The sequence below is a fragment of the Dendrobium catenatum genome, unplaced genomic scaffold (genome assembly GCF_001605985.2).
Source record: "Dendrobium catenatum unplaced genomic scaffold, ASM160598v2 fragScaff_scaffold_29, whole genome shotgun sequence".
NCBI lineage: Eukaryota > Viridiplantae > Streptophyta > Magnoliopsida > Asparagales > Orchidaceae > Dendrobium > Dendrobium catenatum.
The window spans coordinates 497,869-514,865 of NW_021318491.1; the positions used below are offsets into that span (position 1 = coordinate 497,869).

Sequence of the window (16,997 nt, forward strand, 5' to 3'; positions counted from 1 at the left end):
CACACTTCCTGTAATACCCTCAAGATGTTTAAAATATTGTAAGTGTTAACTTCCTCTAGAGGATAACTTGTTTCATTAAATTCTACTGTTAATTTTGAGTACATTGATATATATAGAAGTATATTGAAATATTAGTTTTATTTACTATTCAGATATCATTTACTGCTAAGTAATTCACTATAAATTGCTTAATAGACAGTAATTATGTTAGTAATTACTGTACAGTTTTCCACTATAGCCACTATAACATTCCACTTAGTTCCCTTTCAATGCATGCAACGGTGTGATTTAATCCTACGGCTGGCATTAGGAGAATATGCTAGTGGAGGTATTAATAATATTATAATATATATAGATATAGCACTATGGTCTAAAGCAGCCCGATTATCCCATTTCTTCCCTCCTTCCAGCAGCGAAAATTCTCTGGAGTTTGAAGCAACTTCCTGCGAGCACAAATAAAGAATTGTATGTTGTAGGTAGTGTACAAAAGAAGAAGAAAACAGGAAGAACGAATCCCAAGTGAGGTGAGATACCCAACGATGCATAAGAAATAGTAACAATTTTATAAAATTTCAATTTGATATTTTATCATGTTTAAGATTTCTTTTCTCATGATAGCATGTTTTTTCTTTTTAGTTCAATTGCTTCATATGTGAATTACACATGTACTGATTTCAATTTATATAATCGTTGGATATGATTATGACAATGTTCTTGAAATGAAAGAGAGTATAAGTCATATGTTGGGGGATAAGCCCGCACTAGTAAAGGCGAAAGACCTGAATAGGTAAGCCTATACTTTCAATTCTAGAAGTTGGGAATTTAGACCCAACCCTGAATTGAGAAAACAACTTCAATTCTAAAAGTTGGGAAGCTAGACCCAACCTTGATTTGAAAAGCTGAAAGAGGTGCAAAAGCTTATAGCCATCATTTGACTTGTTAAAAAAAATGGTGTTGAACAATTAGTAAGATGAAAAGTACTACTATGTTTTTTTTGTGCCCCATGTGGAAGGTGCTATAACCATGTTATTATTTAGTCACTAATGTTATGTATTTCTTAATGGTTAATATGTTATTATTATTTCCTTTACATTGTTGGTGTATTTCATTGAGCCCTAGCTCATTAGCTGTGGTTATACTGCAGGTAAGGGAAAGGAGCCCGTAGGGCACTAGGCGAGAAAGAGGTGATCGTTCGTTTTTGGTGTAAATATGTTTTGGTGTACAAAGAGATCTTAGAGGAGATCTTAAGGATTGCTGTATAAACCTTTTTGTATGTAAGTAAATTTCGAAAGTTTTAGTAGAGCTCTGTATTTGTTTTAATTAGGTTTGATGTTCAGTAAGGCATATTACATGCTTCTTATATGTTGAAGTCCTCTGTTATACTCTAGTTGGTGTTAGAGGGTGAGCCAAACTGGGGTGTGACACTTCCTACGCCTTCAACAGCTTCTACCAAAGATCCGGCGCCACCCCCGGATCCTGCGATTTCGCCGGCACCGCCACCGTTAGCATCACCGACCCAAGTCAATACTCTTCTCCATCTATGCATTTTTTCTTATAACTTTTAAAAACTTTCTAGGTAGTACTGCTTTAGCTACTGAGTTATGAGAGTGGAGAGAAGTTGGCAAAGATAGATTGGGTTGCTGTCGAACAGTCCGACGAGAGATGGGCAGCAGCCTTTCTCCGGCATCGTCAAGTTGGCGCCTTGCTCAACGAAGGTTAAGCATGAAGTAAGGTTTATGCGAAATGAGATCTCGACAGAGATCTGGCGAGAGAGAGATCTGGCTTCTCTCTGGGTCGTGCGAACAAGGAGAGAGACGGGAGGGAAGAGATCTTCCGCCGACTGGGCTTGGGCTTCCGAATCAAAGGAAATCGAAACTTGCCAGCTCCCGTCCTTACTTCCGAAGAAAATGTCGCAACATCCGATTAGACAGGTAAAGGGAACGTCGTCGAAGGAGCAAAGTCGAACACGAACGAAGGAGACGAAGAAGGCTCTCGTGTAATCTTACATCTCCTGCGATACTTCTCCTGCGAAGAAATGAAGCCGAACAGCAATGACGCGACGGAATTTATAACCCGCTCAATATGAGCGGGTTTCTAATTCGCGGAAAACACTCCTCGTTTTACACGCCTAATGCTCCGGAGGGATTCCTTTTGTTCCGCTCAAAATTAACCAAACAACCAAATTTTACAAATACTTGTATTTGTTTTACTTTACACTCCTAATTCAGGCAACCAAACAGCCCCTCAATAGAATTAAAAAGTGTTGTTGCTCATCTTTATTTTATTCAGTTCATCATTCGCCTTGGGCATCAAGGTGGTTATTGAATCAAAATGAAAGCTCTGAACCTTAAGGACAAGAATGTTGTCCACCAACTATAACATTCCAAATGGTGTCTATGAGGCTTTGCTCCTGACCATCATCAGCATACCTAAGTTTGTGTTTTCTGGAGCAACCATCATCAGCATACCTAAGTTTGTGATTTCTTCGTTGTTGTATTTTTCCCGAGAACTGTTCAAATGCCATAGTTCTCACTCGATCAAGACAGAAAAGGAAAAGTTGAGAGGAAAATCATGCCCTCTTGGCAAACTAAACCCAAGTTTATGAAGAGCAAGCTAACAGCTAAGGAGAGGGCAAAGGCAAATGTACTTGATGAAGGCTATGTTTGTGCACCTTGTTTTTTTCTTACATATTTCCAAAAAACCTAAACCAGCTTACTTGAGAGTTGAGACCTATTCCCTCAAAATCTAAATAAAATTAAGTTCCATCACAAAACCGTGTTGAGGAATAGGTTATAAATAAAATCTAGGTTTTGTAATTATTTTAATTGAAACGATGCAAGCCCCTCATGCTGCCAAGAACAATTAAATCCTATGGCAGTGGTGATTATTAATCAAACCATCAGCAATGAGTTGTCATATTAATAAAATAATTAACACATCTCCAAAATCATACTGTTAAAAATATCATCCTAGTCAAGCTATATGTATACCCTCCAACACGTGATTGTGCTCATTAGATAAGACCAAAATCTTCTTGGAAAATCAGATAGTATAACAGACATTGTAGCACAGTTACAAATTTACGATAGCAATGTGAAATGATAAAGAAATATTGGTAGGAGATAGAAAGAAATTGAGGGGAGAGAATACCAATAAATTTGGAAAGAAGGGGGGAGGGAGTCATTCAAAACAATTCATTTATAATTCAATAATGCAAATAATAACCATTCAACATATATTTAAGAAAATAGGATTACAAAATAAGATCAACTTTGAATTCAAATCTAATTCATATTTAGATTACTCAGAAAAATCCTATCATCTAAATTAAATCAAGATAATCTAAAGAATAAAATAAAATAAATCCTGAATAAACAAAAATATAGAACATTCTAAAGTTAATCTAGAATTATTTTTTATGTTGTATATCATTGGTCCTACTGCCTTTGATACGCTCAAAGAGAGAGTTTGGGTATTTTTTCTCCTATTTATTTATGCTGTTCATTTAAGAAGTAAATCTCATGAATTTATGGTTGTCTGGCTCTTGCTTTTTTCACCAATCACCAATCGGTTATCTACTGATAAAATTAATTGAGGACGAAATATACAGCATAAGTACAAGAATGTTGAAGCAGACTCCGCAAATCCTTTTCTAGGTCTAAAGAATATCAAGTACTATGAGACATGCTAACAATAACTAACATCATGCAATTAAATAATCTTACGAAACCCTAATATCAATAGGCCAAGCTATGTCTCAGCTTCTTCCTAAACCAATTTGAAGTAAATAAGAAATGTTCCACTGTAACCCAGCAAAAGCAAGCCACGGATAAACTGCAAGTACTTGCTCAAGTGATATTGTCCAATTCCCTCCAGTCTGAGGGTCAGGTTTCTATGCAAGTTAGAAAATAATTTGATCATCTAACCACTGTTGGAATAATGCAATCCATTCAAGCCAAACTGAACAAGTAGAACCATAAAAATAAAATAAAAAACAATTATTCAACTTACGAAACACCAAGGTTCAGAATGTCTTCAACCCAAATTTCACCTTTCTTCTCAAAACCGCATCTGTTCTGTAACGAAAACAGAGGAAGAGATCAGGTAATTTTACATAAAAGGAACTGTAATTTTGCAAACTTAGTTGCACTAAATAGGCCGGCTACAGGACACTTTCAAACAGAGGACGTACAAGCAGGTCCAGCAACTTACTGGATTGAACTTAGATGTGGACATCTGTTCAATGTCTGCTTTAGTTAAAATCCCAATGCGGACAAGTTCCATAAGCTCTTTCTCTGATATATTCCACTCTTGTTCCCTCTGATTAACCAAACACATTCTTCAGTAGAAGGGTGACGATAAAGCAAAGTTCAAATTACTATATGTTATAGCATATGAACACTTTTACCCCCTTAAGCTGGTTCCTTTCCACAACGCCCACACGTAAGCCTCTAGAAACTAATGCGGTGGCAATAAAAATGCCTAAAGTGCCACCACAAACTACTACATGGAATATGCATGTGGAATTGTTCTTATCCACCTCACTGTAAGAAGATGGACCAGAAATTCGAGAAATAACTTCGTAAACTTCCCTTTTATCTGCAAATATAAATATCTGGATCATCATAAATGACTTAAATTTTATAATTACACCTTGACACGTACATGCTCAAGAACATAAGTGAACACTACAAAAACTCAGGATAAATCTTATCATTATTCTATTTATAAGAAAGCTAAAATTCTTATAAAGAAAGTGGCGAGTGCAATAGAAGCTACATCTTTTGATGATTGATATAATGTTCTTTTTATTTGCCTATTAGGAAGGAGAAATTGAAATATATAAAATACATAAGGTAGAAAATAAGATATCTAGAGATTTTGATCATGTTAGTTACATTAAAAATAAAGATAATACGATTTTGATTGGGGGTAAAGATAGAAAAAAATATCCCCAATAGAAATAACTAAATGAGAAATTTAAAGAAGAAATTATTTTAAAAGAACATAACAAATAATGTAGTAGCTGTATTAACATTGATGCAAAAAAGCAAAGTGAAGTAGGCTCTGAAAAAGATGCACAAAGGTAAGGTTTTATGTCCATATGGAATATTTATTGAGATTTGGATAATTCGGGGAATATTATAGTGATTTGGTTAATAAATCTTATTAATAAAAGTTTAAAAAATAGAAAAAAATGTCAAATAATTTAAGAATAAATATTTTGATACTAATATTTAAGAACAATCACAATGTTCAAGATTGTACTAACTATAGAGTAATCAAATTTTTATAAATCATACAATGAAACTATGAAAGTAACAAAACATATGCATAGTATCAATTTTGGAGAACCAATCTGATTTGATGCGAGGAAGATCTACCATGGATGTGATTTTTATGTTAAAATAAATTGATGGCATATATATATATATATGTGTCAAAGACATAAAGATATGTGCCTTCACATGTTCAATAAAAATCATATGAAGATCATATATATATATATATATATATATATATATCCAAAGATGCAATCGGATTATCTACAAGCTTGAGTATGGAGTTCCTTAGGTATATGCTTGTTCATCCTCCCTCTCTGGAGCTTTTGGTTTCTCTATCTTCTCTTTGGTTTCATATTTCCCACTTCCACTACACCACCACCTTTTTTAATGCGATGCTAACATTAAAGAGATGTATTTTAAAAAATCCATAGAAAAAGAATTTGACATGGAAATTATTATTCAACAATTTAAGTTTGATGCCAATAGTAACAGTTGTAAAAATATTACGTTTTAGACCATTCTTATTAAGCGATTCTGCTAAGCACTTTTATAAAAATAATGACTGCTTGGTGAAGATGGGATTTGAAGATTAAAAATCCTTGCTGTCATGAATCTTTAATTCATAGGACATATCTTCTGCAATTGTTCTCATTTCAGGCATTTATTCTGGGAATGGCTGATATAGAGCTTGGCCCTAATGCGTTGCAATACTTTCTTAAGAAAAGGATGAAGTAAGCTCCCCTAGTTAACTTAATCTTTTCAGCTCTCTTATGAGTTAACTTTAGAGTCTACATATTTCAATAATGTTCATATCACCGTTTTAGGTGCAATATGAGAGAGACGCTGATCAAGGATATGAAATTGAGAAGCAGAGTAACTAAATACTTGATTTTTAACTAAAAACCACAGCTATTAAAACTGAAAAAAAATACCTGGTGAGGGTGAGCATATGTTAGACCATAGCTGGTCCAATTTCTTCAAAGCTTCATAAGAAGAAGAGCCTCCAGCACCTCCTACTTCATTACATGTTGAGATTCTCTCCATTATCCTCTACAAGTCCACCGACATGTACCTAATTAGCTGCAAACCTCGCTTAACTTCGAGCTACAACTAAAAGCATCCTTTAATTGAAAATAAACATCTTTCTTTTCTGTTCAAGTTCCCATTAATCTGAACAAATAAGAAAGCACCGAAATCTTCATCAAACTGACAAGATCGTACATTAAAATTTAGTAAATTTGGCTTTTGAGAGGATTAAAACAAGAAAACTATTTGGTCTAGCAATTTTAAAATCTTGCAACATCACTGGCTATTCATTTCAAGATTTAACTTTTCCATGCGGAATGAATCCTTGAATTTATTAAATCCTGTGAATGATGTGACTTAACAAATACTAATAAATTTGATAAAAATAACTAAGCTGAAACGGATTTTTTTAAAAATCAACAGGATTTAAAATCCAAAACAACAGTTGGATTGAATATAAGATAAATCTTGCTTAAATCCTGGCTAAAATAGTATACCAAACATCCCCTTAGAAAGCAATCGTTCAGAAAATTTATAAGTGATAGCATTCAAAAAAGAGCAATTTGCCCTAAAATGCCTCATCAATCGAATATGCCCAAGAGTTTTTAGACGACGACGGAGATGCATCACCTGAGTCCTAGAACGAAAAGTGGCGTGTGGCAAGGTGGCAAATGATCGTCGTCTCCGAGTAGGAACAAGTCCGATTTTGCTCCATGGTAAAGCTCGCCGCGGGGAGCATGACTGGGCATAATGGAAGCCATGGCCGAGGGTGTGGTGTTGGATATGGAGCAAGAGCGCCATGGCGAGAAGAGTCGAGCTACCTTCGGACTGCCAACGTTCGCAGGCTCGCAGCCACTCAGAGAATCGCTGTTTATTAATTTCATCCGTTAGTAAGTCCGCTGGCTAAGTTTAGATTTTTTTTTTTTTACTCAGAAAAAATCTATATATTAATAATTTAATATCTAGAATATTCAAAAAAAAAAAGGAAAGTGTATTTAAATCTATACATCTAATATCTAAATATTTATATCTATTTATATAATATTATAATCTTTAAATCATATTAAAAATATAATTAATCTTATTAGATTTAAAATAAATATTTTATGTATATATTATAATATAATTTAAACATTAAAATTTAAATATTAATATAAAAATACATAAAATTATAATGGAATACATTAAATCGTAACGATTTAATGAAGACACACATATAAGATAGTTGAAATTAACTAGACATTTAAAATTAATTCCAAAACTACAAGGATTCAACAGTGTACGGTCGAACTCAAATTTAAAATTAAGTTGCTCGAAAGATGGATTTGATTCACTGAAGCAAGATTAGATCTGCAATGTGATTGAATTAAACTGACCAAACAAATTCTAATCAAATTCAACCAATCAAAAGTTTATGTATGAGCAAACTCAACTATAATATCTACTAAACCTAAACTATTCCAAACCATACAACTAAATTTTATGTTGTTCGATTGAGGCAAATGGCTAAGTCAATCAAACCAAATGTTCAAAATGAAGCTAGACAAGTTGGTTAAGTATATTTTTAAATTAATCCAAGTCATATAAAACCTGACACTATATTTTCATTCAAAAGAAATCTTTAAAACATTTAGATAATAAAATTATTTTTAAAAATATATAACAACAACAATAACATCAGATCTCTATTCTACTAATTGGAATCATTTTTCTCAATTATATTAGATTAAAAGTCAAATTCTTATTTAAACATGATAAAAAAATCATTTCTAATATTTTCTAACAAAATCAATTTAAATCTACCTCGGCCTTTTTTTACATTTTTCTTAGCATAAATTAGACCAAACTATCTAAGTGGACTAATATTATGTGTCCCTAGAGCAACTTTATCCTTCACATAAGTATTTGAATTAAGATAGGAAGATAGAGTATCTCTTCACTTATAGACAAATTAATGAAATTAATAAATAATATTAAAAATAACATCGACAATATTTCAAAATGAATAATTAAGCAGAAAATCATCATGCTTAATCACGGAAGAACATCTATTGACCATCTCATATCTATTAGCAGTGTGAAAGCTACCAAAATTTCTACAATCACATCGCATGAACCAACATGCATTTGCCTGCTACTTTTCATATTCTAATCAAAGTTTGATTTCAATAGATCTCAAAATTATTTATTAAATTTATTTTAAAATAAATATACTAAATATCATTAATAAAATAAATTTAAAATATACTTATCTCAATAAATTTAAAATTTTTTAAACTCAAATTGCCAAAATTTTGCTCAGTTGTGATATGAAAACGCGAAAACATTCGGATTTGATGCGCCGCCCATAAATTCATAATTTTAACGTGGATTGCCTAACCCAAAAAAATGATGTGAATGATGTAAGGAAGCCCTTTTACGAATAATAAGCCTCCTTATTAGTTACAGATGGCAAAGCATCGACTCAACGACACAATCGTCCTAATTTTTATGCAATTACGAAAGTTAAAAGGATGGGGAAAAAAATCTAATTCACAGCCATTACTGATAAAAAATGAGTTAGTAATTTATTTTTTAAAAATCAAATGGAATGGATCTTATACATGTATGAGGAAGGTAAACAAATTTATATAAAAAAAAAACATTTCATTTTGGATAGATAGACAAATACTGAAAGACTAAACTAAATAAATTACAGCATAGGGACTAGAATAAATATGACTAATTCAACTAATTAATAATGATGAAATATACATAACACAATCACTACGACATTTGATAGAGATGGGAAAAAAAATGTTATAATTAGTACAATCTCATCAAAGAATTAAATGATAGGGGACAGAGACAGAGAAGTAGTAAGTAGGATAGGATCAAATTAGAGTGGAAATTTGGAGGGAATACCTGTATTCCGGGGATATTTCTTTGGGGTCGACAACTCCTTAAAACATATAATAGCAGTTCTTTGACCAAGAGGACTATATGATTCCACTGAGGACAAAAAGAGACAGCTTCAAATTAGCTTTTCCTATAATATATTCAGGTATATACAAACCGTTTAGATATTTATAAAGTGTAGAAGGTACAGAAATATCAGCAAAATAAATAAAAATACAACAGTCCATTGAGATCGGCAAAAACCAAAATAAACTACCGCTACGTGTTACCATAACCTCATGTCACCACCATACGTTATATATAGAAACGTAAAGATAAGAAATTATGACAGAACCGTTTTTTCTAATAGAAGAGAAACCCAGCGAGCAAATAGAGAGGTAGCGGGGTCAAGAGCGAGAGGCAGAGTGTAAGACTTTTAGAGTGGAGACATAAGAGATAGGGAGAGAAAGTGGAGGCCGAGACAAGCTAGTAGCCTAGTGGGATGATGTATCAACTTTAACATCACCACCATCACCAACAACAACAATATCAAGTGGGGTCGGCAACATGAATCCTTTTTCGCCATGGTGTCATGTTAAAAGTCGAATTCTCATTTATAAATGGGATACGAAATGAGCATATACATGAAAAGGTTGGAGTAGCTCCAGTGGAAGATAAGATTAGAGAGAGTTGCTTTAGAAGGTTTCACGTAAAGCCACTCATCCACCTAAGCATCCTCATCTCTGCAACACTTAACTTTGTTTTATGCTCTCTTTTAATGGCCAACATTTGGCATCATAAACCATTGTAGGTCTCACCACCATCTTATAGAATTTTTCCTTAAGTTTAAGGGGGACTATGTATCAACTTTAACAAGCTAGAGAAAAAATAAATCCTCACACTATCAAAATAAATGACATATCGGCTCCACTAGCTAGGATGCTGTATAAATTTATATCAAGAGAAGAAGCTTTTGTCAAGCTTATGAGGTATGTATGTATAGGGCAGTAATCAAGCATTTATCATGTTAGGGTAGAGAATGTAGCTTAAGACCATCAACTCCGGCAACCTAGAGGAAATGGATGTGTGGGATTGCCTGGGCTAAGGATAAACCAACTACAAGCTCAGAGGGTCAAAAAAAAAAAACTACAAGCTCAGAGGGTGTTTCGACTCATGCCTAGAGAGAAAGATTTAGTTGAGTCGTGCTCATGGAGTAGGTGAACCAGCAGTACCTACACCGACATAGATATCTTTTACAGCAGAAAAAAGAATTTTGTATTAACTCCTGCTAGCTTTAGAGAATGTATTGGCTTTAGAACCCTAATGAGGAAACATACGCCTAATATTATCTAAGAAAAGGATGAATCAACTATGATTAGCAAGGAGAGTGTATCGACTATTCGACTCATATAAGGAAGGATGGTTTAGCCAACTCCATGTTCATGAAGTAGGCACCTAGGCGTCAAGGAGGGGATTGGATGTCTCTCATGATAGGTTTGAAGATACATCTACTCATACTTGCTTAGAAGGATGTGTGGCTTCTAGCACCCTATAGGGAGTAAATGCCTTTATACTTTCTTGGTAGAGGATGCATTGACTTCTAATAGCTTGAAGGGTTTATCAACTCGTACCCACAGAGGACACTGGAGAGTTATGTTAACTTCATTTGTATTTTCTGCTTGGGCAAAATGGAAGTAAACATACGCAACTATTGGTAGGGTAGACAATGTACCTACTCAAGCTTACTAAGGGAAATGTACCCAAGTTAGCACCATAGAAAGGAAATAGATATCTCACATTATCTAGAGAAATGAGATAAATCAGCTCATGCAATCTAACAGAGTGTATTGACTCCTACGATAGAAAAGTTCCTACTTCCTAGCATACTGACAATCTGTGATGTGGGTGCACATCACGATGTAATAAGGCCAAGAAGAACTTTGTCTTTCTAAAGTTGTAAGTGTACATGATCATAGCTGCTTCTCTAAGCCGGATAAGTCAATATTCAACTACGAGAAAGGACCAAGATAAAATAGGTGTAAAATATTATCAAGCAAAGCTAAACTATGAAATAAAAATAAATGAAAAAAAAAAAAGTTGAATAATGGAGATCGAAGGTTCCTGGATGAAGCCCTTCATTTCTCATCATACACTCGCGTAGTTGATCTTAATAGTATTATGAGGCTACTTAACTGAATTTTAGAAGGAGCAGAGCCTCCATTCTTAGAAAGAGCATGTATAGAGTTTGTCCAATTTCCAAGGAAGTGTGCAAGCACCAAACGATGTTCAAGATTTCATTAACCCACCTACATTTTAAGCCTCTAATTTACATGGAAGAAGTGGCATGTAGCACCCAAAGTACAATCAGGAGTTCATAACCCACTAGTGTTTAAGTATGTCAAACCCCTTTAAAGTGTTCATAATGACCACTAGTCTTTAAGCCTATCAATCTCCTTCTTTAAAGTGTACATGATTAGCTTATTTGCTTCCTCGACCAAGCCATTGATAAATCATTGTTGGTAGAAGCCTTTCAAGATCTTATTTGAAGATTGAGGACCTTTGTGTTAGGCCGGTTCAGGGTGAACCGGCTCAGCCGGCCAAGTGGCCAGCTCGGCATTTCTACAGGAGGCGGAAATCTTCCGCCTACCTCTCCTAATCCTGCCTAGTGGGCGGGCCCCACTACTCAAATTGATTTTAAATTTTCAAATGGAGGGGGCGGCAGGGGCTAATTAGTCTTTTTATGTATTTTAATTAATTGTTTGCTTTAAGTATGAGAGGGAGATGAGGGCATGACATGTTTTGTATTGTGGAGAAAAATTCTCGGGTTGTTCTTTTAGGTGCGAGGGCTCTAGATCTTCAATCTAGAGAATTGGGAGAGTGTGATCCTCCTCTCGAATAGAGGATCCTTGTATCTTTACTGTTTTTCTTTCATCTACTAGTAAAATACAAGTTGTCACTCAACTATTCTCTCCGATTTGCTGTGATTTTCCACTGTTTTGCTGTCATTTTCTGCTGTGGACAGCAGGTTTTCATTGAGAATTGCTTCAAAGGTGGTTAGGAAATACTTGAAATCAAGTATTTCCTATCACTTTGTCAATGACAATATCAAGCCAAATGGCATTATGTATAATTACAACAACTGTCTTTATCAATGCCTTGACTTTGATTCACTTGGCAAAGTAGTCGGACCATGATAATGATGGATCCCCCCTCCCCCTTTTCTTAGGCCGGTGGAAACAAACTATTATATCACAATAGACATAACCAGTTTGCATGAATAGCAACTACATCCGCAAGACAATAACCCGACTGTCCAAATACAATCTTATCACCAATTTGATTTAAAATATGTAAATGACTATTATGCGGAAAATTGACAACCTTATGTTATCTTTGTAGAAAGTTCTAAAGTCTGGAATGCATGATTTTGCCTACAGAACATTAAACTTCATATTTTTTGGAAATTGCAACTGTGTACATAAACATTCATGGTAAGGGAAACATTCACACATACCAGTACACAATTCCACCATGGAACCTCCCATCAATTTGATTGCTTTCTCTGAATTTCTAAGTTCTTCCTGCCCAAGAAACCATACAAGATAAAATGCCAATAAAGCATAGCATGATCATGAGTAAACAGATTTAGCAAACATTGTTTTCTTTTTCACAGAAATAATAAATTATACAAATTGGTACAAGACTTCTCCAGTCATATTATGATCAGCTGATAAATTGTTTATGCTATAAAAAAAATCTAGCACATGAATTTTGAATGTGCAAAAGGAAATGCGACCCACAACATAAATTAAATAAGAAATAATATGAAAATAAAAGCGTTTTAAGCTTCACATTGTTAAGAAATAACAATCTGCAAAATTAAGCATGCCACTGAGACTTATCTTTAAACTAAAAAAGACGTAGAATGAATATCAATTATGTTTGCCTAATCCAGCAGAGGTCATCTAGCCATTAGTATACCAATAAGGGTTCATCAAACAAACAAGAACTTCTAGCATGTCAAAGTGCTTTTTTTTGGCAGGATTTCGATCAAATATGCCAAAACAGGTTTCAGTCTGAAACAGTTGCCTACACAAGGACTACGGTTTGTAAAGTTTCTGATAACCCAGGGGAACCAATTGCACAATGAAAACTATTAAAAAGGTGGTTGCCAAATTGATCACTACCTAGAAAGCTACAAGAAGTAACGCTTGCATGGAATTCCATGCCACTGATGTTGTCGTTTACTTGTCATCCAACAAATCAAACTTTAGAATAGCCTCTCTTAATGGTGGAGAAATGTATGGCGTAGATGTTTAAATGAATACCTGAGGATTATGGCCTTTTGCAGCGATGAACAGACCACCAACACGTACCAATGGAAGGCAATATTCAGCTGGATAAACACAAAAAAGCAAATTGAAGGAACAGTGATTGCTTATATTTAGCAAATTTCCATATCAAATCTAAGCTTTCACAAACCTAGGATTCGCATCTCTGCAACAGCTCTTGCAACTGCAACATCAAACAGCTCTCTGAAATCAAGACTTTGGCCTACATTCTGCCATATAGCCATATTACAATTTCAATTTTTTAAAAATAATCTACAGATCCCAACAAAAATTTTGTGATAGTCACAACAAGAACACAAGCGGTATTCATGCTAGTAATGAATCAAGTTCCAAAGGTTGCTTGAAGTAACAATTATATTTAAAATAACCAGATAACGAAATAGACAACTCATTTGTATCTCTTCACAACTCCGAACGACAGATTCAATCCCCTTCATCTTCTTCAAGTACACGTGGCGAAACTAATGTTCATCGGTCCGGTAATCACAGGACTTAAGTTTGTTTGAGGCTAGCAAGATTTCCTTGTCACATTTGCATAATTCATGTTGGCAATTGGAGTCCTTGATAACCCCCAAGGCCCCAAATAGTTTGGAACTTCTTAGAAGTGAGAAATATATTGCAAATTACTCTGCTGCCACAGTTTAGATTTAGTTATATAAATGTACATGGATTTTTTCGTACAACAATCATAATCTGTATATTACTCCTAGTTTCTCACCACAATGTCCATCTTTTTTCTTTGGCTGCCGACATCATAACTCTTTACTGTAAACCATCTTCGTCAATTATGGACTATAATAATTTGGTGCATAATACCGTTTCCTAGATCAGCAGCTCTACACTCTACAGTATGTTCAAACTTAAGCTATCATGTCATAAATGATATATGAGGGTTTTGGGGATAATTTAATGATAACCAACAATTAGCTTGTAATCTTTCTGCCGTCTAAATCTACAATCAATGTAGAGCAGAATAATTGATCCACTGATAATGTCGCATGATCCACTATAGCAGCTATCACTACATTCTATGAATAAGTACCATTAAGACAATTGTAAGAGAAATATTTTACTGCATTTTCTGTGATATTCTAAGATAGTGGAAGCAAGTAGGTATAGTGGGAGAAGAAAATAATATATTTTCTACCCTGATGATGTATCAGGAGATTTACTTACCTCTGCTCTTTCTCTTAGCACTTTGACATTTGAGAGACCAGTAATCCTCACAACGTGCTCCAGGAAAAAGCAACGCTTCTGCATTGATTCTAGTAGAGTAACATTCCAAGCTGGAGAAAAAAAGTTATTAAAACTCTATAAAAAATAACACAGTTAGTACCGTGGGAAAGCTTTCCATAGAAAATCCATGATAATTTGTCAGTTTTAGCAAAGGGTTGGAATCCCTATTTTTGAATGCTGGAAATACAAACATCCAAACCATCTCACGCTTCATTTAGGATCGTTTGGTATTGTAGTGCCTTGCAGTTTAGTACAGAAAAAAAAAATTCTTATGATAGATGAATAAGCTATTTTGCAAATGCGGATACACTTTATGGTGAGGTGGATGCACATGCAATATAATGCTACATTATTGTCCGCACAAATCAAAAATAATGAGGACCACAATTTTCCGAAAAAGAAAAAGAGAAGAAAAGCTTAACTAAATCAGATCTTAGTCAATGTGTCTCGCACAAAGGAAAATTATGATAACGTAAATATTTTTAAAAAGTGAAGAAGCTAAAAGGCATTACCAAATGAGATCTTAGTCGATGTGGTACAACAAATCATACAAGTTAATAGAACAAACCAGATACTGTGCCTATGCCAAACAATAAATAAAAGTATTCATTGATATGATTGGAATGATGGATGTGCCACTAAAGAAATTCCTGCAAATACTAGTGTAAGAATAATATGGTGTCTTAGCTTAGGAAATCCAAACACACGTAGTACAATAGAATGAGATTTTTATGTTAAAAACAATAACAAAAAAACTTTATCCCACTATATGGGGCCAACTACATTAATCATTTTTTTCCACTGTGTCCTATTAAGAGCCAAATTCTAATTTAAATCTAATAAAAAGTATTATTTTTAATTCTTTCTAACCAAGCCATTTTAAGTCTACCTCTATCTTTCTTAACATAAGTCAAATCTAATATATTTCTCAACTAACTAGATCATCGGAAGGCCGAATTTTTATGTGAGCAAACCATCTATGATTTTATCTATCACTAGAGCTACTCCAACCTTTTCACGAATATACTTGTTTCGTATTTTGTTTCTAAGAGTGAAGTCACTCATCCACTTGAGCATTCTCATCTATGCAATATTTAACTTAGTTTTAAGCTTCTCTTTTAATGGCCAAAATTTTGCACCATAAAGCATTGCAGGTCTCAGTACCATCTAGTAGAATTTTTTTCTTAAGTTTGAAGGATACTTTTCTATCACACGAGGCCCGATGCATTCCTCCGCTTCAACCATCCAACTAGAATTCTACTTATAGCATCCCCATCTATTTCATCATCATTTTGAACAATAGACCCAAGATCTATTACTATTTAAATTGCACTCTAAGTATTTGTCTTTAGATCTACTCAAACAAAGATTATTACTATTTAAATTGCACTCCAAGTATTCAGCTTTAGATCTACTCAAATAAAAACCTTTAGGCTCCAAGGTTGACCTCCATAACTCAAATTTTCCTTCAACTCCCTATCTAGTCTTAAGAACAAGAAGAATATCATTAGCAAAAAAACGTACACTAGGAGATTAAAGAAACAAATTACAAAGGAAGCCAAGAGGGCATAGAGAAAAACTTACTGGGGCAAGCAATAGCGAGAATCAAACCCGGAAAGCCGGAGCCCGATCCAACGTCCACCAGTTTGAGCCCATCACAAGAAGGAAAAGAAGAGGGACAGCACCTAGAAAGGTATGACCGACGCAATGGGGTAAGCAGGGCAAGGGAGTCCTCCACGTGCCTCTCCATCACCTCGCCCTCCTGCCTCTCCGACGTCAGATTCATCCGCTGCAGAAGCCAACGTGAAAAGTTACAAAGCAAGACCATAGATGCAGACCATTTGGACAATACAACACGCAGAAAAAATGTGCCTCGTTCCATTCAAGAAGAGCGCTAACGAATACAGATATTTGTTCCTTCTGGCGAGAAGAAAGGGTTCGAAAAATCGCAGAGTCGACGGCGGCGGCGTCAGTGATTGGGGTTTCAATCAAGTGGCCGTCCGGCGAGGCTGCTGCGTCATAATCAAGGGTTCCTCCGGAGGTATTTGGACCAGAGAATTGGGAATAGAATCTGGGAAAGGAAATAAGAGGCCGAAGGCGAATGCGGCCACCACTGCATATACGGTGGCGGGAGAAAGCATTGAAAGATAAGAAGACATTAGTCGACGACGTGAGCATGGCCGTCCCGTAGCTTCGCCCTCTGCTCTCACTATTAAGCTTA

At 34.9% G+C, this 16,997-nt stretch overlaps 2 protein-coding genes across 6 annotated transcripts in view; both read right to left on the reverse strand.

Moving 5' to 3' along the window:
* The window catches only part of LOC110092428, a 46,326-nt gene extending 37,030 nt beyond the window's left edge, over positions 1 to 9,296 (reverse strand). Inside the window, exons 1-6 of the mRNA XM_020816971.2 lie at positions 9,216 to 9,296; positions 6,942 to 7,178; positions 6,218 to 6,335; positions 4,409 to 4,599; positions 4,213 to 4,320; positions 4,012 to 4,076 (exon numbers count right to left, since the gene is read on the reverse strand). Coding sequence (XP_020672630.1) covers positions 4,012 to 4,076; positions 4,213 to 4,320; positions 4,409 to 4,599; positions 6,218 to 6,335; positions 6,942 to 7,112 — 653 coding nt within the window. The 5' untranslated portion in view covers positions 7,113 to 7,178; positions 9,216 to 9,296. The remainder of the gene's footprint in view (positions 1 to 4,011; positions 4,077 to 4,212; positions 4,321 to 4,408; positions 4,600 to 6,217; positions 6,336 to 6,941; positions 7,179 to 9,215) is intronic.
* Positions 9,019 to 16,997, reverse strand: LOC110092429 (ribosomal RNA small subunit methyltransferase G). Of its 5 annotated transcripts, none has more exons than XM_028693080.1 (8): positions 16,682 to 16,997; positions 16,361 to 16,565; positions 14,877 to 14,953; positions 14,717 to 14,794; positions 13,671 to 13,749; positions 13,517 to 13,584; positions 12,703 to 12,769; positions 9,019 to 9,302 (listed from the first exon to the last, which is right to left on the reverse strand). In XM_028693080.1, exons 1-8 carry the CDS (start codon positions 16,952 to 16,954, stop codon positions 9,190 to 9,192), a joined length of 960 nt encoding a protein of 319 aa, XP_028548913.1. In that variant the 5' UTR covers positions 16,955 to 16,997; the 3' UTR covers positions 9,019 to 9,189. The 5 variants fall into 5 exon arrangements, with proteins under 5 accessions (XP_028548913.1, XP_028548912.1, XP_028548918.1 ...); XM_028693079.1 differs by having other exon boundaries at positions 16,676 to 16,997; XM_028693085.1 differs by having other exon boundaries at positions 12,703 to 12,765; positions 16,649 to 16,997.

What these genes read in the sequence shown, in the direction of transcription:
- LOC110092429 (XM_028693078.1), bottom strand. Translation starts at nt 16,954, where the DNA reads ATGCTCACGTCGTCGACTAATGTCTTCTTATCTTTCAATGCTTTCTCC. An exon ending in TCTCGCTATTGCTTGCCCCA is followed by an intron (nt 14,954 to 16,360) that starts GTAAGTTTTTCT and finishes TTGTATTTCCAG; the next exon opens with CATTCAAAAATAGGGATTCC. An exon ending in TGCAGAGATGCGAATCCTAG is followed by an intron (nt 13,585 to 13,670) that starts GTTTGTGAAAGC and finishes GTGTTTATCCAG; the next exon opens with CTGAATATTGCCTTCCATTG.